Source organism: Bufo gargarizans, chromosome 3 (genome assembly GCF_014858855.1).
Source record: "Bufo gargarizans isolate SCDJY-AF-19 chromosome 3, ASM1485885v1, whole genome shotgun sequence".
Taxonomy (NCBI): Eukaryota; Metazoa; Chordata; class Amphibia; order Anura; family Bufonidae; genus Bufo; species Bufo gargarizans.
This window is the reverse complement of record NC_058082.1, coordinates 87,729,371-87,756,743: the sequence shown is the minus strand read 5'-3', so window position 1 is coordinate 87,756,743 and position 27,373 is coordinate 87,729,371. Positions and strand designations below refer to the sequence as shown.

The following is a 27,373-nucleotide window of genomic DNA, read 5'->3' as shown; positions in this document are numbered from 1 at the left end:
CCAAAACATGAATTACATGCACAGCATTTCAGGAATGGTGTAATACTTTGCTTCTCCTGGGGTGGCGCTGCAGACCTAGCAGCAGGACACCAGCAGTCAGCTGTAATCTTTGGGGGAGCCAAGAACTTAATGAGAAGCTGATCACAGGACCCTTCTAACCAAATGGGGACTGTCCAATGCCAACAACCTCTTAAACCGCATTACTCCGTGACCAATTCTATAATCCAAGTATTAATTCAGACATAGGATATGGAAGTGCATGAGCAGCAACACAGGAGGGCAACGTGCACAGAGCAGAACACTTTTCTGTCCTTGAACGCTCATGCCCAAGACTTTATACCTCGCCCTTTTGGCTCTCCTGTGTGCACAGGTACATGCGCATATGCCCCTGATCTATGGCCAACATGTTAGCATACGCAGTCAAATGTCTACTGAGGGACCTTCAACAAGATAGAGAGGCTTTTATGGGAAAATAAATTAAGACACACAGCAGGGAGGGCAAGGAGGATGTGCATAGAGTGTGGAGCGGAAGGAAAAAGCCTCCAGATTTTCAATGAGAGGCGATCACACGGGCTGTAGATGGAGAACAATGCACAGGGGGAGGGAATTACCTAGGCAGTCTATTTTTTGTGTAGAAAGAGGAGAGCACCTACAGCAGGAGGAGGTGAAATCGCACACTCCTCAGCATCAATGTTTGCCTCCATAAAGGAAAAAAATAAAATAAAAAAGATCCCTTGCAGCCTGTAAGAGAAATCAGCACAGGAATGAAGCTGTGCGGCTACATGAGCGCTAGTGAAGGCAGCAGCATCTTGGACACACCTCACATCCAACAGGCGGGTCTGAAAATGTCTAAAGATTGCAAACTCAACGTATGCAAAAATTATTTTCCATAACTACCGTGTCCATAGCCTTTAATTTTGTAGAAAAATAAAATAAAACAACGTGCAAAGTGAGGCAGCCGAGCACAGCAACCGATCAGGTCTTTTTCCCCACTGAATCTCACTGATAGCTACAGGCAATGGCCCCACTCCCCCTTTCCATGACAGAACTGTGCGACATGATCTAACGGGTTCACCAAGCAAACATTACGTGCCACTGACATTATGAACTCTGATGGCGGCATATTAAAAATGATGCAGGCACGCAGTCATCGTCCAAGTTTAATTCCATCCGCGAGGCTGACGAGCCATCGTTAATGGACGATTACATTATGCGCATATGAAAATTAAAGTGGGTGCAGAGAATTAGCCGGGCATCCCGGAGAAAATCTGCTCCACGCTTCAGCACTTCTCGCCGCACACTTCCCGGATTCCTGTCTCTCCTTAATCTAAACCACCAAACACGTCTCTTTTGGTGACTTCAAAGCTGCAGCTGCCGACTACAGAGAGCTTTCTATCCATTTGTAAGCCCTGACTACCGCTTTGAAACCAAGTCGCGCTGCGGAATGGCAGCTGTGCTTTAATTTGTTACTTTGAGCTAAATAACTTATTTGATAGAGTGCGCCCCCCCTACCCCCTTCATATACATGACACTTGTTACTCCAATTGCATTAGCATTTCACCCTTAGCATCCTATATACGTGGATTAACTGGGCTACATGCCTGCGACAAAGTCCAGAGTTTTCTGAAGATCATCTGCTTTAGTGTCAGGGGTGAATAGTTGAAAAGGAATCAGAGGACAGGGTGCACTGCTCACAATAAAGGGCTGACTGACAGCGGTTCTAGACAGAAGCCTGAAACGCGTGAGCGTGACATACTATGCGACTAGTTCTGCACCAACCCATGTTTACAAAATAGACCGATAAAAACCATCATTTGCAGGGTATGAAAAGACGTGGAATAAGTGCTGAAGATTTTCCAAATTCAGTGCAGATTCTAGGTCCATGTGTCAGCGCAGATTTCCACGGCACGCTTTGCAATGCAAAGGACGAAATCCCCTGCAAATCCGCATTGGAAATCCAACTGAGGTATCATGGCAAGGTTCGCAGCGGAACGCCCACCCTGCGCGGTCATACACTCCAATCACCTTCAGATTTTTAGGTGCTTTTCTCTACAGCTATTCTAAAAACATGCCGTATCAAAGGGCAATGGGGAAAAAGCCTCAAATCAAAAAAGTAACACTACATGGGCCAGTAATCTGGGAGAAGAAAACAGCTTTGGTAATTCTGACACAGAAAGACCTAAATTAAGATCTGCAGAATAGTCTTGATCATGGCTGGAGGTACAAGTTACAGATATTATGGCGTAGGGACGTTTACCAGGACAGACCGGCACTCCGCACCGCCCCTGCGGTATTGCTCACCCCTCCAATATACCCAGAGGCTGGTCTGAATGGTAGAGTGTGCCCCTTCACCTGAAGGGAGGGAATTGGCAGTCCCCAGTGTCTGCTGTGCAGCAGAAAAGCTTGATCACTTGACTGATGGGGTCAGAACCCCATCGATAATTAAGGTATGCCAGGAGTACCCATTTCACGGCGCCACACCTGAGCCCAGCTCCTGAGGCTCTGCTCCATTCACTTGAATGTGGTCAAGTTACAGTACTCTGCACAGAAAATGCCAACAGGGCCGCAAACCCTCATTCTACTGATCATAAGGGTCGCAAGCCCCTGCATCCCAGCGATCAGTAAGTTACAGCTTATATTCGTGACATGCTGACGTTAAAAACCCCTTTAAGGCTACTTTCACAATTGCGTTATTAATGCCGGTATTGAGATCCGGCAAAGGCGAGATCCGTTTCGATTCTGCACATCAGGATGCATCTGTTCAGTTAGGATGCGGTTGTGTGAAATCAAAACAGAAATTAACAGACTAGTCACCTTTGACTTGCGTTGTTTTCAGTGCTGGATCCGTTTTTTTCACCATTACAGCTGCAGCTTGAAGCAGTTCTGGGTCCGGTCACAAAACGGAATGCTGACGGAACGGCAGACATCCTGATGCATCCTGAACGGATCTCCTTCCATTCAGAATGCATGATGAACAAACAAACTCCCCCCGGTACGGAGATCCTCTGCCAGATCCCAATACCGGAAAACAACACAAATGTGAAAGTAGCCTAACAAGCATGACTGGAAAGGTGCAGTTGTCTGTACAGAATACGTATATTTAAAATACTTGAACATTCAGGAAAATAAAATGGTTCACAGGCCATAAATGGCAGATGGGTGCAAACTATAGGTGGTACCTGCACTTATCTCCTGCAGCAGCCGGAGGCGGCCATAACTATTGTAGGCTGAGCAGGCCGTGCGGCTACACTGCTTCCGGTGTTCTCATACAAGTGAATGGCAGTTACATAAAAGGCAAAGCACAGCGAGCGATGCAGGTTTCATCAGGGCAGAAGAGTCGGTAATCCAAAGTTCTGTCTGACCCCATATTTAGCAGTAATACATTTCCTGTAGTAAAACGGTAACATCTGGCTTTTTCCTACCATCATGTATGTCATTGGGCTACTTGGATAAACACATTTATGGCAACACAATTTCTAAAATTCCTGCAGCTGTGGTCCTGCGCACTGGTTCCGTGTGCATCTCCAGTCCAGCATGATGATCTGCTCCACTGCAGCCAATCACTGGTGTCCACAAGAGACAACACTGCTGAATCCAGTTCTTGGCTGCAGCAGAGCAGATGACCACGCTGGGGCGGAAGTAGCCACGGACCGTAAGATAGACACATGGGAGCCAGCAAGCAGGACCGTAGTGGTGGAGTTGTAAGCAATTATAATTCTCTCCCTAGCGTAGGAAGGCTGCGGGCTCCTTCAAAAAGTTACTTATTCCCAGACAAACACCTTTAAAGGGGATGTCTCATTTCAGCAAGTGGCATTTATCATGTAGAGAAAGTTAATAGAAGGCACTTACTAATGTAAAGTGATTGTCCATATTGCTTTCTTTGCTGGTTTCATTCATTTTTCCATCACATTATGCACTGTTTATATCCAGGGGTTACGACCACCCTGCAATCCAGCAGTGGTGGTCGTGCTAGCACACTATAGGAAAAGGCTCTGGCCTCTCTGGTGACTGGGACCGTGCAGTGAGAGCGAGCATGCACAGCAGCTCCAGGCCACCTCGTATCTGCGCTGCAGTGGTGGGTGTAACCCCTGGCTATGAGTAGTGTATAATGTGATGGAAAAATGAATCCAGCCAGCAAAGGAGGCAATATGGACAATCACAATACATTAGTAAGTGCCTTGGATTAACTTTCTCTACATGATAAATGCCATTTATTGAAGTGAAACAGCCCCTTTAATGCTGTACTCCTGTTCTGTCTAGCATTTCTGAGCTGACCACAGCCATGCCCAGTGGTGAACGTCGTTCTCTGGACTTTAGAGGGAGCACTTACTACTGAGCATGTGCAGCACAGTCTCAGGCATTGTAACTATGGGCCTTAGCGCAGCATGAAGATATTAAGTATAGGGGACAGGAGAGAACACCTCCACTGAAGAGCAGGCAGCTATCGGGAAGGAACGGTGCCGTCCCAATACTTACTTGCTCGGCCTGTGCACGTAAGCGTGCCTTTAGATTGTTAGAACATAAAATGTATTTGATTAATATTTCTAAGTAATAGAGCATTTCCTCTACAGAGGACTTCAGAGCCCTGGTTTTCATAGCCCCAACCACCTCAGACTGCTGCATCTCTTTGTATTTTTAGGATTTAGTTCTGGTGACGGCACAGATTTTCACAGCAAATTTATGGCAAATGTCTTGTGGTACAAGTTGGAAGGAGTGGTGGTGGGGGAGGGGGAGTAACACTCACCAAATTCCGGGTGCCGTCTGGAGCAGCAAGATGGCACTGGATGTAGGAGTTGAACACCTGGACGGCATGCTGGATGAAGAAGCCTTTATGGAAATGTTTGTCATCTTGCACCAACGTGAGCCAGGATTCCAGCAGCTTATCATAAGCTTCCATGTACACCATGTCATCTTTGTCAAGCTGCAAGAAAACGGTCACGTCATTAACTACATGGAGTCTTATATGGAGAACAGAGACCTATACATAGATGGGATTATCAAAAGATGGCTCCATGCAGGTGTCTGGCTGAGGGGTTAATGCACATGAGCGTGGGTGCCCTGTGCTGCGGTATTTTTTTCTGAGGTGCGGAGGCACGGACCGAAATCCCACAGAAGCGCTTCGTAGTGCTTCCAATCCGTATCTAGAGGATTGCAGGACCCATTGAAGTCAATGGCTGTTTGCGGCCCTCAATATGGGCACTGGGTGCACATGCTTGTGTGCATGAGCCCTGATAGTGATTTTATGGAAAGTTTGCATATATGACGTCCTCACTAAACATCCTGAACACTTACAAAAAAATTGGGTCAATCCAGGACCACAAACCTACAGGAACAAGAATATACCCTTACTAAGCTGCAGCAACCTTACATGGTGGACTGTGTATATAAACATACGGGTGTCGTATCATCTCCTCTAAATCCTTTATGCTTGCCATATAATCTCCACAGTCTAGACTCCGCAGTTCAAAGCTGGTGCGACTCGGTGACCAGATCATATAGCAGGACTGCTGGCGAGCCGGCAGCTGGAGAGAACGTCAAAGCTCTTCATAGAGGACGCATCGTCAGGCTGTATAGAAAAGCCCTATGGGGGACTCCCAGCACAGACTGGGGACTAGAGACTGCAAATCTGACAACTCCAAGACGTGCTAGAAATGTGCCAATAATACAGATATGAAATTGTCCATGTATCTCATAGCTTTTTCAATAGGTAGGCTACAAACAAAATCCTCTGTAGCCCGACCCCAAAAAGGGGGTTCCACGAGTCCACCTTAATTGCACATAATTTGCCTGTAGTACAAAGTGGGTAATGTACTTATCTTCCCAAAGTTGTGTGGATTGGGCACTCGGGAACCCTTTGACGTGCCTCTTCTGAAAATCCTGCTCCAGGCAGTCACATTATTTACCGGGTTTTTTACCAGGGCAATGAACGAGGCCAGAGCTATTCCTCTGCCTGGCGCATGGGAGGGGGACTCAGGAGTTTTTCCATATGCCAGGCAAAGGAACAGGACGGGAAGTATATTACGAGCTTTCTTCTACAGGCTAAGTTATAAGCAATTAAGGTGGCGTACACCTTAGAAACACTCATTCAACTGATAGGTATTCCTTTCGATCCCCCACCCATCGGCCAAGCATGCACATGTTCTCAATAGGGAGAGGGAAAAATGGCTGCAGCTAGAACCCATCAAGGGATTGGCGTTCAGCAAGGCAACTCGGTGTGTTATAGGAATACACATTTCCATACAACCTACAAACTAATTGGAATGAAAATACTCATACACCGCTACCATCGCCATAGCCTAATGGACACAATGTTATAGGGGAGAATCACCACCCGTAGGGCAGAGGTGTAGCTATCCCCTGAGGAGAGCATCAAATGTCTCTGAAACTCCTGGGCTTTTATGGTCTGGTTGTTCGTTGTAGATTAGCACTATAGCCTCAGAAAAGATAATTAAGGATATTCAGAGGACAGGACATCAAATGGTGGGTTTATTTGTGCCGAGGAGCAGCCAATTATCAGGAAGGAAGCGTTCCTTCCCAACAACTATCTACATGCAGCGATCACCTCCACAGTATGAGCAATGGCTGCTGCGATCGTTCGTCCTCAGACAGACGCATTTTCTAGGCAGTAGGTCCCTGTTTAGACCGTACGATCTGCTGCCCAGAAACAATTTAGGTGACTGCACAAACAGGAACACCCGATGAACAAGTGTTGCTGGTTTATGGGCAGCAACTTTACACGGGCAGATTGACAGGAACGACCATTCACAGTATATCATTGCGTAAAAATTACCCGCTCTAAAACCAGATTAAAAATTATATATATATATATATATCTCCACAACACAGAGTAAAAATCTACTGTAGACCTCATTGCAGTTCATTCCCAAGAGCTTAATTGTTATAATACGATAAACCACTAACTCCAGAATGTCTACAAGGTATATGTAAGAAGCCGAGCCAAGCTGACAGCACTGGCACACGGCAGGCATGGACATCAACGATGAGGTAACCAAACTGTACCAATTAACTTCATACCGGTCCAGGACAAGCTTGGGATCCCGTACAAGGTGGTGTTGATATCAACTCAAGGGAGAAGAAAGGAGAAAGAACCCTCCCGATGAAACCAGGCCAACCGAGAACCCATCTGCCTGCATAGCTTCAAGGTCAGAGGCAGTCTTAAGGGCTTCACAAGATCTTTACATGGCACTAGCCAGGGGACACAGGGACTGAGTAGTGGCAAAGGATTACAGGACCTGTGCAGCGTACATAGCCGCAGCGTCACTGTAAGTGTGAATGTGGACAGAGGAATGCAGTCTCGGTTGCCGTTTTGTAGCTCCCTGGGTTGGCGTGCAGTGAGTGGAGTCTCCTTCCCGGAGGCGACAGTGGTGCCCTTGAGGTTATGGGTATTCGGTTTAATGAAGGCAGGGTCCCTAATGTTCGTGACATCAGCACCCTTAGGTGCAAATAGATAGAACAACAGAAGAGTTTAGTTGGGCATAAGTTGACATTTACTGAAAATCACTTGTTTTGAGGCAGATATACCAATTTATTGCCATAGAAGGGATAGCTATAATCCATACAAGATAAATTCCCAGCCAGGATGGTGCTGCCTCCCATTATAACAGGTCTGGGTAGGATCTTTACTAAATTTCTAATGTTCCTTACCTTTAGGCTGACCCATACTATCTCCAGGTGTAGAGTATACTATACCCTATAAAAAACCAAAACAAAAAAAAACAAGAAACACATGGCCGGTAAACATGCCGTATTTTTCGCACTATAAAACGCACCGGCCCATAAGACGCACCTAGGTTTTAGAGGAGGACAATAAGAAAAGAAAAAAATTTCATTACACCTCAGGTCAGACCACCAACCAGACCCCCAATGTTAATCAGACCTCAGCTGACACCCCCAACCAGACCCCCAATGTTAATCAGCCCCTAATGAGGCCTCTCATCAGCCCCCAATAAGGCTTCTCATCAGCCTTATGTTTTATAAAATAAAAAACACTTACCTCTCCTGCTCCTGGACGCCGCAGCAACTCACCTACATCGCGATCCTCTTCCTCCTGCTGTCGGCTGTGCTATGATCTGACACGCACAGCGTGAGGTCAGAGAGCGCCCTCACGCTGTGCGCAGCCTTCACAGCCGACGACCAGGAAGCGGTGAGTACAGAGCCTTCACCGCTTCCTGGTCCTCCGGTACTAATGAGTGCTTCCATAATGGATACGCTCATTAGTATTCTCCCCATAAGACGCAAGGCTACTGTAGGCTACTCCACTCCCCAAATGATAGTAGAGTGCACAGATTGAACTACTACTCATCTCCACTAGGCTTTCCCTAATCCACATTCAGTCCTCATTAAAGAAACCGGTGATGCTACTATCGCATAAGGTCCCATTTAGATTCACACACAGATTCTCAATTAAAGTAATTAGAACTGTTGGGAAAATCCAGCTGGGTAAACACATGCATGGTTTACTTACCAATCTAGGAGTATGTGCTGCCAAAATAAGCACCAATAATGTCATGCAGCTTCTGCCAACACTTGCATACAGAACGTTGGTAAGGAGAAAAGAAAAGGCCCCATTCCAGCTACTGACTGTTTTAGGCACACTGAGGCGCGATCCTGCTGAACTCCACTAAGGAACAGCGGATCTAAGCTCCATGAACCCATAGCCGTCCATAGTGAGGTAACCACCAGCTGCATTACCCACTGCATCAGGGTTAGGAGCAAGCCAGCGGACCTCCACATTAGAGTTACTGGCACGGTCACTCATAGGGTAGGAAAGATGAGGATGAACCCAACGATCGAACCCAGGCCATAGAACCTATAGGCTCAGACTCCTCCAGGTGGGTTCTGGGCTGCTAAGGGACCTCTACCCGAGAGTTGTTAACAAGGCTATTCGAGACCTGGAAGGAGAGGACACCCCCCGATCCTAGTCCCAGACTTAGGCCCTAAAAGTTCTTGTAGAATCTCTTTAACCCTAGAGCAGGGAACCTCTCTGCGTCTATCCCCTGTAGGGACAGGAGAACACTGGTGGGTGGGACCCTTTAACCTCTCTGTTTCCTGTCCCAAAAAGGGGAACAACCTCCTGTTGTGCTGTTATGAGGGATGAGCTGGAAAAATCATTAAAAACTGCAATATACTAGTCATCCCAGCCAAGTTACTGCATACCGGACACAGATTTTTAAAACCCCAAAATACACATTTCTTTGATTACTTGGTCAAAATCAGCAGTCCCTATGTAACGGTACCTTTACACAGGCAGATAACTGCCCTTTATGAGTGCCAATCGAAGATACAGCATGTTGACTGGTGATCGTTTGAGACCTTTTACCAGATAATTGCATGAATAATCACCACTTATGATCAATTGTGTCCATGGTACATCCCCAGTTTACAAGATGTGCTGCTGACAAAATTATTATCTGCACATAAAAGAGGGGATCAGCCGACAAACCAGATGATCACAGGGCTCCTTGACCTGACGCAATGATCGGGAACAAGGGTATGGCAATGATCGGGAACAAGGGTATGACACTGATCGAGCACCCGATCATCTGCCTATGTAGAAAGCCCTTAAAGCAGTGTTCCTCAACTCCAGTCCTCAGTGCCCACCTGCCGGTCATGTTTTCAGGATTGCCTTAGTATAGAGCAGATGATATAATTAGTGTCAGTGCATCAGGACTGACCTCAGGTATTCATTCTGTGGGATATATTGTCAAATCATGACCGGCAGGTGGGCCCTGAAGACTGGAGTTGAGGAACACTGACTTAGTGTCCCTGACACTGCAGGAGGACGTCTACAAGTCCGTCTCCTGCATAGAGGAGAGCCCGCTCTGCGTGGATTCTTCTCTCTTTGTCGCGATCGGTTCAGGGTCTCGGCAACTCAGACCCCCCATCAATCCAAACCTTTGACATATCACTAGGACATGTCAAGCTTTTTTAAAGTATGGGGACAATATCACATAAGGGTATGTGTTAATAAGGACAGAGCTGGTAAAAAATAAAATAAAGCGGCACAATGACCACCATTAAGCTCTTGGATTTATTTTGGCCGATCTTTGGCTGACACTCTCTCAGCAGAACAGACACTGGCCGGACAACTAGAAGAAGCATCTCAATGAAAACAGTTTTAAAATGAGTACTAAATTATGAGCTATAGACCAACCTATGCAAAACAGAGCGACATTAGTAATGGGTAAGAACATCACCTTTCTTGATACCTGCAATAACTTATTACATTAGTGTCACTAATTAAAGGCGGCCCACTTGGAAAAAATTGAAATCTCCAAAATGGAAGTTATAAAGTGCCTTATACCATATATGAGCTATAAATGGCGGTCAGGGCAGTCTTCAATCCATTTACTGAGAACAGACCAGCAACCATTTGCTCGTTTGTTGGGACAGGGCAATGATCGGGAACGAACAATTGCACAACCGCTCATCCATCCGACCATCAGCCGTGTATAAGGGTTTTAAGCCAGACAACAAACCAACCCAACAGGTCGGAGGTCCAAACACATGGTAAAGCTGGGTGCATAGACCCCGAGAGTGTAGTAGGCATCTGAAGTTACTGTCTACATCCTAGGGAAGATTTCTTCTGTAATACCGGTATTCCTTACAATTTCCACATGACTCCTGAAAGGGGTTGTCTCACTTCAGCAAACAGCGTTTATCATATGGAGAAAGTTAATACAAGGCACTAAATAAAGTATTGTCATCGTCCATATTGCCTCCTTTGCTGGCTAGATTCATTTTTCTATCACATTATACATTGCTTGTATCAAGGGTTTACGAACACCTCACAATCCACGAGTGGTGGTCGTGCTTGCACATTATAGGGAAAATGCCGGCCTCTCTGATGGTTGGGACTTTGGGAGCGTTCACAGGCTGGCGCTTTTTCCTTTAGTATGCAAGCACGACAACCAATGCAGGATCGCAGGGTGGTCGTAACCATAGAACGGGCAGTGTATAATGTGATGGAAAAATGAACCAAGCCAGCAAATGAGGCAATATGGAGAATACCAATACATTAGTAAAAGCCTTGTATTACCTTTCTCTACATGATAAATGCTACTTGCTGAAGTGAGATAACCCCTTTAAGGAGTATATTTGGTTAAAAAGAAAAAAAAAACAAGGTCATAGATTTTGGGTGCAAAGTTACACAGCTTCTTCCATACTGATCCACAATGCAGATTTTGCAATCAGATGCAAAATTGCATTGCAAAGAGTGAAATCTATAGCAAAAATGTGCTACAAATCCCCAAGATGAACACGCTAAAGGATCTGGAAGTCCACGTTGATTTTGTCCCCCCATTTGTGGATGGAGCTTGTAAAACGTAATTCACATTTATTGTGCTGGAATCTGTTGTGGATTTCCACAGCAGATCTGCCAAGTCCTCAGCATGAGCTATACCGATACCAGCCCCGTACCATTTATATGTATGCATGCATATAGCTCATAAAATATAAATATATATATTATAGTTATCCCTCAAAATACAAAGGCCTCAGGATACAATATATTCAACATGCAATGGTCTTTTCTGACCCATCGTAAGTTGAAACTAGACTCTCAACATACAAGGTCTGAGACCCAGATCCCACCAATCAATATGGCCATTTTATTGGTAGAACACCATTACTGGTTGTCTAGTAGCTCCTCATCGGTACTACAGGTACTACATGCTCTGTACTGCCCCCTGTCTGTGCCAGGATGAGCTGCTCCTTTGGATACCAGATCTGCCCCAGCTTTAGGCTACATTCACACGACCTTATGAATGGGTCCGCATCCGTTCCCAATTTTGCAGAATGGGTGCGGACCCATTCATTTAAAAGGGGGCCTCAAGAAATGCGGACAGCACACAGTAGTTCTGTTCCGGGGCCCCACAAGAGAAATAGAGAAAGTCCTATTGTCTGCAATTGCGGAAAGCAAACGGGCCAGTATCCGTGTTTTGCTGATCCGCCAAAACTACGGTCATGTGAATATAGCCTTATTGTATTTTTCTGGCAACTGGTATGGACTATGCAAGACCCTGAAGAAGCTCCTGTCCTCATCTCCAGCTTCCAGCATCTATTGCCGTTTTATGTAAGGCCTTGCTTTATCGGTCTGTGTTATCCGCTTACATTTCTTAAAACTTCACTTTTTCTTTTTTTGGAATGAGATTTTTACCGTTACTATTAACATACAACGATCGTAACCAATTAATTGTAAAGGAATGTGGATGAATATTCACTTGTCAGATGTCTAGCAGCGGCTAATGTCCCTCTCCTTGTGACATGGGTTGAAATCCATCTCCTGTGTATGGCCGGTCTAAAGCTAGGTTATCACTTGATTTGGGCAGAGTGCAGTGGTTTCCCCAACAGCAGATCGGCGGGTTGCCGGGAGTCGGACCCCCAGCCCATCTCATATAGGATAGGCCATCTATATGAAAAATCCCAAAAGACCCTGGTAATGTCACATGAGCACGTTCAGCCCTGGAAACACTCTGTGTAATGGTCGCATTTCCCAGAACGAACATTGCTCCTCTAACCCAAGTTCCTGCCTGACCGCAGGTCTACTGTATTGCGCCAGTGGTATTATGTGAGTGCAGGGCAGAGACCGCAGTTGGGCACAAACTCACAGATCAATACGAAGCTGCGAGTACGAGGAGCAGTGTTCGGTCGGGGAAAGGCAGTCATCACGCACAGCATGTTTTTAGGACCAAACATGGTAGTTTGAAATTAGCCTTAGAAAACTGCAGCACCATGGCTTCTGGAGGGACGCCATAATGCCTAGGCCGGATTCCCACGTCCTTATTACTTCGAGGTGTCACTGCTCGAATATAGGTTTAACCGACCCAAACTCACAGTATTGCAGACCCCTAGAATAGGGGCTGAACATGGAAAAGAGTGTCGGACCTAATGTGAACAGGGCCTCAAACCACCAAAGGTCACCAGTAAGCTTACATTTCACTTCTGACATTTACTGCTTTAGTGGCCAGAAAATGTGACAAACACTTTCAACTCAAAAAGAGGCAGAATAGTGTAATTATTGAACATTTCTGAAATATTTTGGGGTAAAAGAAGAACTCGCCCATCAATCAATACTAAAACCTGCACTTTTTATCCCCATAAACACAACCCCCATCCTCTTCCCCCCACTACAATGCTCTGTCCACCCCCCCCCCGCCTCTGATGGACGGTCAGATCACATGTTCACAGGGCCATTACTTACTACTTCCTCTAAAGCCGCACTCCTTCCAAAGGAACACGTGAGGTGTGTGAGGCAGTTCACAAAAGACGAGAACAGTTCGTTAGGAATGGCAGTCAGAATATTGCGTGGAAAGACGGTTATTAAGTTACTGATTATATTGGAAATTCCCACCGCTTCCGAATCTTCTATTTCTATCCTGAACAGAAAAGAAAGAAGATTAAAAAAGAGAAAATGGCGAACGCTGGAACATGCGCCACACAATGAGAGCGTGTGCTACAAATAACTGCACTTCTCCAAATAGGAACTGTACGCACCCATTAATCGTGTTTAGTAATCCTTCAATGAAATGTGCCAAGTAATCGACCTGCGACCTCTCATCGGGAAAGATGGGTCCGTGGAGAGATGCCAGCTGTGCCAAGCACTGAAGAGAGTCTTGGGCCATGTCAGAGTCTTCCCTGATTTTCCGATGAACCTGTAGGAAACACAGCACAGTCACAAAAGGCGCGCCATTTTCCAAAAAAACAAAAAAGTAAACCGACAGTCTTACTAGACGGCCAGGCAAGACCAGCGGCGGGTCTCTAATCCACACTAAGGTCGGCAGCACCGGTCGTGCTAAAATAGCTAAAATGTTCCTGGGTGCTACCTTCATCTTGAAGGCAGAGCTAAAACAGATGCCAGCCCGAGACTCCCTGCTCCTTCTAAAAACAGCAGTCATGACAGTTATCTGGATTATGCCAGCTATGCCGGAGCTACTGCGTCTAGCTAAACTTAGATGACAGTTTCAAATCAAGTCTATACGGATGTAGCTTTGATGAAGGTAAACACCGCGGGGGTCTTAATCAGGGGGCCAAGCCGAGGCCATGCCTCTCACTCGCAGAGCAGTCAATCATTCCCAACACTGCGTTACCATCGGGGGTGGTCGGGACGTTCATCATTCAGCCGACAGCATCGTCACTGCCCAGTATAGACTCCTGTCTTGACTGAAGGAGGTCTAGTGCCCCCAAGTGGCTGATTTAAAGACAAGCACACTACTCCAGGCAGGAGTGTGCTGGTTTAAAAAAAAACAAAAAAACACATTGAGAAAAAGAGGAAAAAAACTTTTGGGTTTGGAAGTCAATGGAATGACAACCCATACTGGGCGAGTAAGGCTGTGTAGTATTAGGAGCCACATGGAGCACCCCCTGGAGTGGACTGCCAAGGGTCACAGGAGCCAGGATGGCTTCAGGCTAAGAAGCAGTTACCAGATGTCTCCCCGTGCCAAATGGCAATACTGGGAAACGATCCTTAACCACTTCAAATTCGGGCCATTTCCCCCTTCCTGCCCAGGCCATTTTTTGCAAATCTGACATGTGTCACTTTATGTGGTAATAACTTTAAAACACTTCCATATCCAGGTAATTCTGAGATTGAGTCAAACATTTTTATTTTTACTTATAAAAAAAAATACAATTTTTTAAAAGAAAATAGCAAATTTAAATTTCTCTACTTTTATAATAGTTAGTAATACCTCCAAAAATAGTTATTACCGTATATACTCGAGTATAAGCCGACCCGAGTATAAGCCGAGGCCCCTAATTTTACCCCCAAAAAATGGGAAAAATTATTGACTCGAGTATAAGACTAGGGTGGGAAATGCAGCTATAATGCAGAGTGTATGTGTATATAATGCACACACTCTACATTATATACACACATCTGCAAGAGGGTGACTCAGATTGATGGGAGACTGACTCCCTGTATTTAATGCAGAGTGTGTGCACTATATACACACACACACACACACACTCTGCATTAAATACAGGGAGCCATCCACAGATCTCCCCCCTAAACAGTGCCATCCACAGATCCCCCCTCCCCTAAACAGTGCCATGATGGCACTGTTTAGGGGAGGGGGATCTGTGGATGGCACTGTAGGGGGATCTGTGGATGGCACTGCCATCCACAGATCCCCCTCCCCGACGCTCACAGCAGTATATTTATAAACTACCGTAATCAGTAACTACTTTAACTTTAATCATCGCTCATTGCTGAGCTCTTTACTCTGATTATTTGGATATCTTACCGGTACTTTGTCTTAGCTCCGGTAATAGCAGGCAGTGCGGGGGGCGGCGCTCACTTACTGAAGTCACGCGCCTGCTCCCACTAGGTGGCGCAGGCGCGTGACCTCAGTGAGTGAGCGCCGCCCCCCGCACTGCCTGCTATTACCGGAGCTAAGACAGACCTAGACTCGAGTATAAGACGAGGGGGCTTTTGAGCACAAAAATATGTGCCAAAAAACCTCGTCTTATACTCTAGTATATACGGTACTTTACATTCCCTATATGTCTACTTCATGTTTGGATCATTTAGTGAATGTCATTTTATTTTTTGGGGATGTTACAAGGCTTAGAAGCAAATCTTGAAAGTGTTCAGAAAATTTCCCAAACCCACTTTTTAAAGGACCAGTTCAGGTCTGAAGTCACTTTGTGAGGCTTACATATCAGAAACCACCCACAAATGACCCCATTTTAGAAACTACACCCCTCAAGGTATTCAAAACAGATTTTTACAAACTTTGTTAACCCTTTAGGTGTTCCATTAATTTTTGTGGAAATAAAATTTCAGAATTTCACTTTTTTGGCAAATTTTCAATTTTAACCAATTTTTCCAGTAACAAAGCAAGGGTTAATAGCCAAACAAAACTCAATATTTATTGCCCTGTTTTTGTGGTTTACAGAAACACCCCATATGTGGTCGTAAACTGCTGTACGGGCACACGGCAGGGCGCAGAAGGAAAGGAATGCCATGTGGTTTTTGGAAGGCAGATTTTGCTGGACTGTTTTTTTGACACCATGTCACATTTGAAGCCCCCTGATGCACCCCTAGAGTAGAAACTCCCCAAAAAAGTGATCCCATTTTGGAAACTACGGGATAAGGTGGCAATTTTGTTGGTACTATTTTAGGGAACATATGATTTTTGGTTGCTCTATATTACACATTTTGTATGGCAAGGTAACAAAATATAGCTATTTTGGCACAGTTTTTATTTTTTGTTATTTACAATGTTCATCTGACAGGTTATTTTTACAGAGCAGGTTGTTACGGACGCGACAATACCAAATATGACTACTTTATTTGGTTGTTTCAGTTTTGCATTGTAAAGCATTTTTTTTAAAATAGTTTTTTTTAGTGTCTCCACATTCTGAAAGCCATAGTTTTTTTTTTTTGGTGGGGGGGGGGGGGGGCGACTGTCTTATGTAGGAACTCTTTTCAGTATGAGATGACGGTTTGATTGGTACTATTTTAGGGTGCATATGACTTTGATCACTTGGTATTACACTTTTTGTGATGTAAGGTGACAAAAAAAAAAAATCGCTTTGTCACATTAATAATAAAATAAATAAATATATATATAAATATAATTACCGTAAGTTTTTTACGGTGTTCACCTGAGAGGTTAGGTCATGTGATATTTTTATAGAGCAGGTTCTTACGGACACGGCGATACCCAATATGTACACTTTATTTACCTAAGTTTTACACAACAGCATTTTTTAAACCAAAAAAAAATTATATTTTAGTGTTTCCATATTCTGAGAGCCATAGTTTTTTTTATTTTTGGGCATTGTCTTAGGTAGAGGCTCATTTTTTGCAGGATGAGGTGACTGTTAGTTTGGTACTATTTTGGGGGGCATACACCTTTTTGAATGCTTGGTGTTGAACTTTTAGTGATGTAAGGTGAAAAAAATAAAAAAATTTTAGCACAGTTTTTATTTTTGACGGTGTTCACCTGAGGGGTTAGGTCATGTGATATTTTTATAGAGCCAGTCGTTACGGATATGGCAATACACAATATGTATGCTTTCTTTTATTTAAGTTTTACCTAATATCATTTTAGAAACAAAAAAAAAATACGTTTTAGTGTCTCCATTTTTATTTTTTGGGCGATTGTCTTGGGTAGGGTATCTTTTTTTTTGGCAAGATAAGATGACTGTCTGATTGGCACTATTTTGGGGTGCAAATGACTTTTTGATCACTCGCTATTACACTTTTTGTGATGTAAGGTGACAAAAAATGGGTTTTTTGTGTTTTTTTTTTTTTTTTTTTTTCTATGGCGTTCACCTGAGGGGTTGGGTCATGTGATATTTTTATAGAGATGGTTGTTATGGACGTGGCAATACTAATATGTCTACTTTTTTATTTATTTTTTATTTTACTTTAACACAATAGCATTTTTTAACCAAAAACTGATGTTTCAATGTCTCCATGTTCTGAGAGCGCGAAAATATATATATATATATTATGGTTCAATCCCCTTCCGGGATCCTTCTTGGCTTGAGAAGGATCCCAGAACGGGATTGAAACGTTGCCTATTTTTGTGTCACATGTGTGAATAAGTGCTGCGTTGATTTTTCCTTGAATATACAAGCCTATGGTGAGACGCTTGCACCTGATAACCTCTAAAGCGAGTGCTGCTATAATATAAATATAAATATATATATATATATATATATATATATATATATATATATATATATATATATATATATATATATATTTTTGTGATTTTCTTATGTAGGGGCTCGTGTTTTGAGGTATGAGATGACTTATTGGTGCCATTTTGTGGGACATATGCCTTTTTGATCACTTGGTGTTGCATATTTTGTGATGTAAGGTAAAGAAAATGGCTTTTTTTTAGTTGTAATTTTTGACGGTGTTTATCGGACAGGGTGGATCATGTGATATATTTATAGAGCCGGCCGTCACGTCAATACCAAATTTATGTTCCTGCCTTCTCTCTGGGTTGCCCTGCTGTCACTGGATTTGCAGCTGCACGATTAGCGTGCAGCTGCGATCTCTGAATGGACGTTACAGAACGTCCATTCAGAGTTAAACATCCACCCATAGGGGATGTTTATATCCTATGGGTGGATGTGAAGTGGTTAAAGGGGTTTTCCCACAAAAAATATTCAACAAGGAGGAGAAGACGGGTGTGTTTCTTAATGGGCCCAATTGTAGCGGAGCGCGTCATAGCCAGGAAGAAGGTGGTTTTTTTCTTCCTGCCATTTTGCCGCTGAGATTGGACTGCTTACAGCCAGGGAGAAGGAGACTCCCCTTGAGAAACATGGCCGTCTCTTCCTTTGTCATAGACAGCAGCAGAGAACAGGGATGGAGAAGGGAGATGGCATGCGCACGCAGTCTCCTCATAAGGCCTCATGCACACAACGGTTTTTATGGTCCGGATCCGAGCCGCAGTTTTGGCGGCTCAGATGTGGACTCATTCACTTCAATGGGGCAGCAAAAGATGCGAACAGCACTCTGTGTGCTGTCCGCATCTGTTGCTCCGCAAAAAAATATAACATGTCCTATTCTTGTCCGTTTTGCACACAAGAATAGGCATTTCTACAATGGGCCACCCGTTACGTTTTTTGCAGATCCGCAGTTTGTGGACCGCAAAAAAACGGCACGGTCGTGTGCATGAGGCCTAAAGCTAATCAGTGGGGGTGCCGGGTATTAGACCCCGCCATTCTGAGGATAGATCATCAATAATAAAAGCCCAGACAACCCCTTTAAGCAGTATGGGGTTCATTTATCAAATCTGCTACGTTTTATGGTGTGAAAAAGGCGAAAGTGATGCCTGCGTGCACAATTTAAAGCGACATTTGGTGAACCTCGCCACGTTTAGAAGTGGATTTCAGATTAGAACATAATCAAGACAATCGTGGAATTCCTCAAGATCCCCGTTCCTAGTGAGAACGAAGACTCAAGATTTTCCACCTAATCAAAATACTCCAGAAACCTGATCCGTTCACATAATGTGCATTATGTCCTGAGGAATGCAGCTGGACACACACAGCAGTCGGAGAAAGTTACCGCTGAATTCACAATTACTCGGATTTCAAGGAGGTCGGCGTAAGTGTAAAAACAAAAAGAAAAACCCACAAGACGAGCAGCAGGAACAACACAAACAGCTCCCTGGTGTCCATTTATCACAGAGACGCGTTGTCACAATGTAATCCAGCCGGTAGCACAGCGTGGACTGCCTGCGACGAAACCCCAGGACTGGCCGGCACCTGCAGGACGGTGATTCCAGGAGAACCATAAATGATCTTTTTAGGAAACAATGGTTTTCATCCTCTTATAAAATATATTAATTAGGGCTCATGCACACGCCTGTATTTTCTCTCCGTGTCAGTTTTTTTTTTTTTGCGGACCGTATGCGGAACCATTCATTTCAATGGGTCTACAAAAAAAATAAATGAAGTTACTCCGTGTGCATTCTGTTTCCGTATGTCCGTTCCGCAAAAAATATAACTATTATTGTCCACATTACGGACAAGGATAGTACTGTACTATTAGGGGCCAGCTGTTCCTTTCAGAATGCACATGGACGTCATCCGTATTTTTTGCGGACTGCAAAATACATACGGTCATGTGCATGAACCCTTACTGTGTGAAGAAATTGGTTACTGAAATATTCGATATCACAAAAAAGCGCTCGTATTACATATAGAAAACAAGTGAACTTTTGAGGTTACAAACAGACATGACAGCCGACCGAGACGTGTCCGCGATGCAGCCAGAAGCCTCAGGATCACGCAAGGTTTTGCCATTTTCTACAGATCGTGCTTACTGTAATGGCCACACATGGGCTTGCAGACAAGGTTGGGTTTTCACATAGCACCTGCTACGCGCTGCTGAAACCTTGCCCACCCACACAAATCTGCAAGTTTGCACACGACAGTATCCATTTTGCGGTCTGCATATAGTGGATCCGCAATATATGTACGTGATCTGTTTTCCATCCGCATTTTTTGCGGACTCATTGACTTCATCTAGTGGGTGCTTCAATGAACCCATATGGAACATGAAGACCTACAGAGTTTGGTTATGGCCTCATGCACACGACCGTTGTTGTGCTCCGCATCCGAGCCGCAGTTTTTGAGGCTCGGGTGCGGACCCATTCACTTCAATGGGGCAGCAAAAGATGCGGACAGCACCCCGTGTGCCGTCCGCATCCGTTGCCCGCAAAAAAATATAACCTGTGTTATACTTGTCCGCGCTTTGCGGACAAGAATAGGCAGTTATATTAATGGCTGTCCGTGCCGTTCCGCAAATTGCGGAACGCACAAGGACGCCATCTGTGTTTTGCTGATCCGCGATTTGCAGACTGCAAAACACAACAGTCGTGTGCATGTAGCCTAGAGCGAACTTATCACCATGAAAATGCAGTGCGATCTGCAGACAGCATGCTCTAGAGCAGGAGGAGCGGAGGCTACTTCCACATATGCGTTTCTCCTTTCCAGTATTGAGATCAGTCATGGAGTGCGCTAGAATGCATTGCATTCCATTTGGTTGCGTTCCCATGACGGACGGAAAACTGCTGCAAGCAGCGTTTTTCTGTCCGTCATGGGATGTGGAGCAAGACGTATGTCCTACTTGGTGATGGACAGCCTCCCCTGAAGGACTGTGTATGCAAAGATAGATGTCCAAATATTGACTGAATGGGGTGGCTCTACCAATCCGTAGGATAGAAAGGTGCTCGCTATCTAAGTGTTAACTCCAAAACACCAGGAGGGTTAATAAAATTGTAATAAAGATATGGCACTCTATCTGGAGGACTGCGCAAAACTAATTTCTTTATTAATTCTACTGTTGCAATTCTCAATGTTAAATTTTTTTCAATGTCATACAAGATACGTAAATTGTACAGAAATTAAATAGCAAAAAAATAAAACATCACAAATGACGATAAGGTAAAAATCACTCGAGGTTTAAGTATGTAAGTCAGACAGCGTATAGGTGCTTTCTAAATTTTTGATTAATCTTTCTGTGGTGAACCAATTATCGATAATTTATCACTACATAAACTGGTTATCGATAGTTCTCTGAAGTTTTCGATTAAATAGTCACCAAATCTTCAATTAATAAAATCGTTGATTCTTGGTACTATAAGGCACTTATAGACTTTGATTTAATTATGAACTCTTCATTTGAATACTCGAAAGAGTCACATTAATTCTTATGTAACAGTTCATAGGATTATCGAATTGTAGAAATTCGGGAGTTATTAGCTCTGGGTGGCGTCCCACCTATTATCGAGCTATCTTATTCCCTTACCTCCAACCTCTGAATGTGGAGGAACCAGTCAGTACCCTTTGGGACTTCGAAACGCGTCTGGGAGGAATCTGGACCCCACACTACCACCATTCTGGCGTACGCAAGGACATCTACAATTTTACCTCTTATTGATAACCTCTTATGTGACTGATTTGTCCCATACAAGAATTTATGCTCGAAAACTTCCTGGAGTGATACAGTTCCACTTTCAATTCAATTGGAACTAAAGAGTAGTTGAGCACGTGGGACGCTGAAGGAACGGCGATTAACCCTAAGTTCACACCTGAGCGTTTTACAGCGCGTTCAAACACGCTGTAAAACGCTCAACACATGAAAACCAATGCTTCCCTATAGGAATGGTTCTCACCTGGGCGTTTTACAGCGCGTACGATCGCGCTGTAAAACGCCCGACGCATAATCAAGTACTTGAGCTTCTTTGGGGCGTTTTGACGCGCGTTTGTGGCCATAGGACACTGCAGTCAATCACACAAACGCGCGTCAAACGCGCGTTTACTATTACAAAAAAAGCGCATAAAAACGTGCGACAAAAACTCGCGTTTAAGAAACGCACAGGTGTGAAAGCAGGGTAAACGAACAAGCAGCATTCAGAGGTAAGGGAATAAGATGGCTCGATAATAGGTGGGACGCCACCCAGAGCCAATGACTCCCAAATTTCTACAATTCGATAAGCCTATGAACTGTTACATAAGAATTAATGTGACTCTTTCGAGTATTCGAATTAAGAGCTCATAATAAATCGAAAAGTCTATAAGTGCCTTATAGTACCAAGAATCGACGATTTTATCAACCGAAGATTTGGTGACTATTTAATCGAAAACTTCAGAGAACTATCAATAACCAGTTTATGTAGTAATAAATTATCGATAATTAATCTTTCTGTGGTGAACCAATCAAAAATTTAGAAAGCACCTATACGCTGTCTGAGTTACATACTTAAACCGCAAGTGATTTTTACCTTATTGTCATTTGTGATGTTTTATTTTTTTGCTATTTAATTTCTGTACAATTTACGTATCTTGTATGACATTTAAAAAATTTTAACATTGAGAATTGCAACAGTAGAATTAATAAAGAAATTTGTTTTGAGCAGTCCTCCAGATATTGAGTGCCATATCTTTATTATTACAAGGATAGATGTCCGTTACCAAGTAGGACCACTCAAGGGACTCCAAAGCTTGGAACGAGCAGAAATTTAAATGATTTACCAGTTTTACTCAGCTCCTGCCTGCAGATTACACTGCATTTCTATGGTGACACATTCTCTTTAAATACAGTTAGTCTGATAGGAAACCTAAAAAGCACAGAGTCATAGGGGATCATTTATTAAGACCGGCGTTTTAGACGGCAGTCATAATAAAGCCCTATAGCTGGCGGTGGATCTGCCCGACTCATGTAGAGGCACCGCCCTCTTCATAACTTCAGTGGATCCTTAGCCACTTTTAAATGTAGACAGCTTTCTTGCAGTCTTACATTTAGACCCTTCTCTACGCCTGAAACAGGCATAGAAAATGGTAAGGCTCCATTCAGACGTCCGTAGAATGGGTCCGCATCCGTTCTGCAATTATGCGGAATGGGCGCGGACCCATTCATTCTCTATGGGGCCAGAAGAGATGCGGACAGCACACAGTGTGCTGTCCACATCTGAATTTCCGTAGCGAGGCCCTGATCTTCTGGTCCGCAGCGCCGGAAAAAAAATAAAATAGAGCATGTCCTATTCTTGTCCGCAATTGTGGACAAGAATAGGCATTTCTATAGGGTTGCCGGCTGGGTGTATTGCAGATCCGCAATGCACTACGGACGGCTGAATGGAGCCTAAATGAGAGGGGCCTACCAGCCTGTTCCCGCCACACCCACTTATTTAAGCCTGGCGTGAGCGGGGAAAAGTCGCAGATTGCCTGATTTAGGTGAATTTAAGCTTTATAAATGACCTCCATAGTGTTTATTCAGGAGAGCCTTCCAGATGACGGATCACCATGTCAAACTGGAAGCCAAAATCCTCACCACCCTCTATATAGAAGGGCTTGTTTATGCCCCCATATTTTAAAGCAGTAGATCATTTCATGTTCCATGACAGAAGTGTCACGAAAAAAAAGGAAAAATAAAATTTCAACGTTTTGGAAAGATGGTTGAAATTATGGTCCCACGCCATTCTGTGTGAGACACCACATGCCTCGTGAAGCCACGATAAATCTAGCCTCTTCCAAACTGACATCTTGATTACGACCCACCCAGCAAATTATCGGCCATTCGTAGGGTGGACAGCTGAAAAGATATGGAAAGCCGATCTCTCTGTACATGGCAGAATGTTATTTTTTAGTAACGCAATAGCACGAGGGTATAAAAAGGATGGGTGCTAGATAAACAACGTAAAAAAATTACACCAAGTCTCACCGAAACCATGATCAAAGTCCTCCCATCAAACAAGATGACGGATTAGACCAAGTCAATCCAGCTGGCAATAACGTGGACACGCTCAGCAAATCTCCGATTAGATAGATAATATATTGTGCATGGTTACGAGGTGTTTATATTCAGACTCATTCACCATGGAGATGTGCAGGGGACCTGGGCCATCAAAAACAACAAGGGGGGGGGGGACACAAAGAGTTAACCGGCTGAGCCAGGGGATATTTGCAGGAGGTGGTCACAGCTGAAGGCAGCAGTTGTTTCGATGTCTATCGGACAGCTGTTCCGTGTGCCTGTTACTGTTCTTCTGTGGAGTTTTGCACCTCATCAGACCAGAAACACAGGGTCAGCGAGTCTCGGCAGCCAAGCTGCGCCGCTCATAGACACAACATACGGCTCCTCTGATCCAGGCAGTTGTCCTACTGCCCCGTACGGTGAACATACAATCAACAGGCTGAACAGTCAGGTCTGATGGTCCCCAAATCACTGCTGCTTCTTCAAAGAGTCTTGTATGTCTTAAATTAGGGATGGACAAATCCTAGGAGGCAATAAATTCTTCCTGATGCGCCATCAAAAATGGAAATTGGTTGGTCTTCTGAACGTCACGTCTCTTGGTTCTGTTCTACACACTTCCATTACCTGAGTTTAGGGGCAGAGAGAGAAGGCTGAAGACTACATTGGATGACAAAGGTTGAACCTGATGGACGTGTCTTTTTTTCACCCACAGTATGTGTAGCCATAAATATGTAACAAAAAAAAAAATCCTAAATGAAAAAAAAAAAAAAAAGGGAAAGAAAATCCACACACAAAAGCCAAGTTAAGTAGATGGAATCTGTCACCAGCAACCTCCCTATCCAACCCTTTGCATTCACCCGATTAAAACACGGCTTTTCTTTTGCTGATCTCAGGCTGCGTCCCAAAATTATTATACTAATTACTTAATAGGCCTTTGGTGCAATGAGGGTGTCACTGTTGTACCCAAGTTCCACTCATTTCTGTGGACAGCTACTCCTTTACCCCAGTCTATCAAAGCAGAGAGGGGGATGTTGGCCACAGAAAGGAGTGGCACTTGGGTGCAACAAGAGCAATGGTTACGCCCTCATTGCACAAAGGCCTAATCTGCCTATTAAGAAAAACTATAAAACTCAGGAACCCAGCCTCAGATCAAGTAAGGAAAACAGTGTTTTAATCAGGTGAACCTCAGCTACGTGTCTGTGCAGAGAGCTGGAGAGGGCGGCCGCTGGTGAGGATTCCCTTTTAAAAGGATGGGGCTTCCAGGTGCCAACTTTAGTAGTTAAAAACCAAGATGACCTTGTACAGTGTGCAGACGGAGTTACATTTATCGAGATGCAGAAACGGCTTGCCAGCTGGCTATCTTCACCACACAAGCTGTCCAGGTCTGACTAAACAATTACTTCCCTTCGGTATGGAATACAAGGGAGTCACCCGCCCGACTACCTTACCTGCTTCTGTAATTATCAATGCAGCCGAGTACAAACTACATCCAATACATATACTACAGCGGCCTGTAACTACATCCAACACATATACTACAGCGGCCGGTAACTACATCCAACACATATACTACAGCGGCCGGTAACTACATCCAACACATACTACAGCGGCCGGTAACTACATCCAACACATATACTACAGCGGCCGGTAACTACATCCAACACATACTACAGCTGCCAGTGAGTACATCTAATACATATACTACACCTGCCAGTGAGTACATCTAATACATATACACCTGCCAGTGAGTACATCTAATACATATACTACACCTGCCAGTGAGTACATCCAATACATATACTACACCTGCCAGTGAGTACATCCAATACATATACTACACCTGCCAGTGAGTACATCCAATACATATACTACACCTGCCAGTGAGTACATCCAATACATATACTACACCTGCCAGTGAGTACATCCAATACATATACTACACCTGCCAGTGAGTACATCTAATACATATACTACACCTGCCAGTGAGTACATCTAATACATATACTACACCTGCCAGTGAGTACACCTAATACATATACTACACTTGCCAGTGAGTACATCTAATACATATACTACACCTGCCAGTGAGAACATCTAATACATATACTACACCTGCCAGTGAGTACATCCAATACATATACTACACCTGCCAGTGAGTACATCTAATACATATACTACACCTGCCAGTGAGAACATCTAATACATATACTACACCTGCCAGTGAGAACATCTAATACATATACTACACCTGCCAGTGAGTACATCCAATACATATACTACACCTGCCAGTGAGTACATCCAATACATATACTACACCTGCCAGTGAGTACATCTAATACATATACTACACCTGCCAGTGAGTACACCTAATACATATACTACACCTGCCAGTGAGTACATCCAATACATATACTACACCTGCCAGTGAGTACATCTAATACATATACTACACCTGCCAGTGAGTACATCCAATACATATACTACACCTGCCAGTGAGTACATCCAATACATATACTACACCTGCCAGTGAGTACATCTAATACATATACTACACCTGCCAGTGAGTACATCCAATACATATACTACACTTGCCAGTGAGTACATCTATTACATATACTACACCTAATACATATACTACACCTAATACATATACTACACCTAATACATATACTACACCTAATACATATACTACACCTAATACATATACTACACCTAATACATATACTACACCTAATACATATACTACACCTGCCAGTGAGTACATCTAATACATATACTACACCTGCCAGTGAGTACACCTAATACATATACTACACCTAATACATATACTACACTTGGCAGTAGCTACATCTAATACACCGGCCTGTAACTACATATAATACACCTGCAAGTGCAACCTAGCCCAAAAAAAAAACAAAAAAAAAAACCTGGATGCAGCTATGAAATTACTAAAAGCATATACCATATAGTGAAAAATTCTACAGGAGAGGACAGGCGAGGGAGGAAAATAATGTAAATTAATTTTTATTAATTCTGCCCTCTGCTATTTCAATAACTACTTTCTTCGGAGCTCTTTCACAGAGCCTTCTTTACAAAATGCATGGGGGAAAACATTTAAAAAAAGAAAAAAAAAAAAAAGTCCCAAACAATTTTGGTTGGGTTTTGTCAGTCATTTTTCTTTTAACTTGTAACATTTGCACTTTTGTCTGCCATGTTTCAAGTCTTATAAGAAAGCCTACAGGGAAGGGGAAAAAAAAAAAAAACTGGAAAGCAATGCAAAAACATCCACTAAAAGATGCTTTGCTGGAGTGCCCCATACCGAGTTATACATTTTAAGGTTATGTTTGGACAAAAATACACCATTAAAAATGTCACAAAAAAACTAAAAGCACCTGTTTAAGTCACCCATAAGGTGCTGCCACACAGTTTTGGGTAATAAAAAAAAAAAAAAAAAATGCCTTCCTTGCTATACAATTTTCCAGCTATTAGTGCCGTTCATGTTATATAGGAAAGTATATGCCCTATGATGTCACATTCTCTGTAGAGCAAAATACAAAAAAATGGTAGAAATGGTTCGTTCGCCTGAGGAAAAATACAACATCTAAACTGCACAGTGTTTACAGAAAAACC

At 43.7% G+C, this 27,373-nt stretch overlaps 1 protein-coding gene across 1 annotated transcript in view; it reads right to left on the bottom strand.

Annotated features, from left to right (window-relative positions):
* The window catches only part of XPO4 (exportin 4), a 115,005-nt gene that overhangs the window by 16,866 nt on the left and 70,766 nt on the right, over window positions 1–27,373 (bottom strand). Inside the window, exons 8-10 of the mRNA XM_044287005.1 lie at window positions 13,516–13,673; window positions 13,223–13,397; window positions 4,745–4,921 (exon numbers count right to left, since the gene is read on the bottom strand). Of these exons, the coding sequence (XP_044142940.1) occupies window positions 4,745–4,921; window positions 13,223–13,397; window positions 13,516–13,673 (510 nt within the window). The remainder of the gene's footprint in view (window positions 1–4,744; window positions 4,922–13,222; window positions 13,398–13,515; window positions 13,674–27,373) is intronic.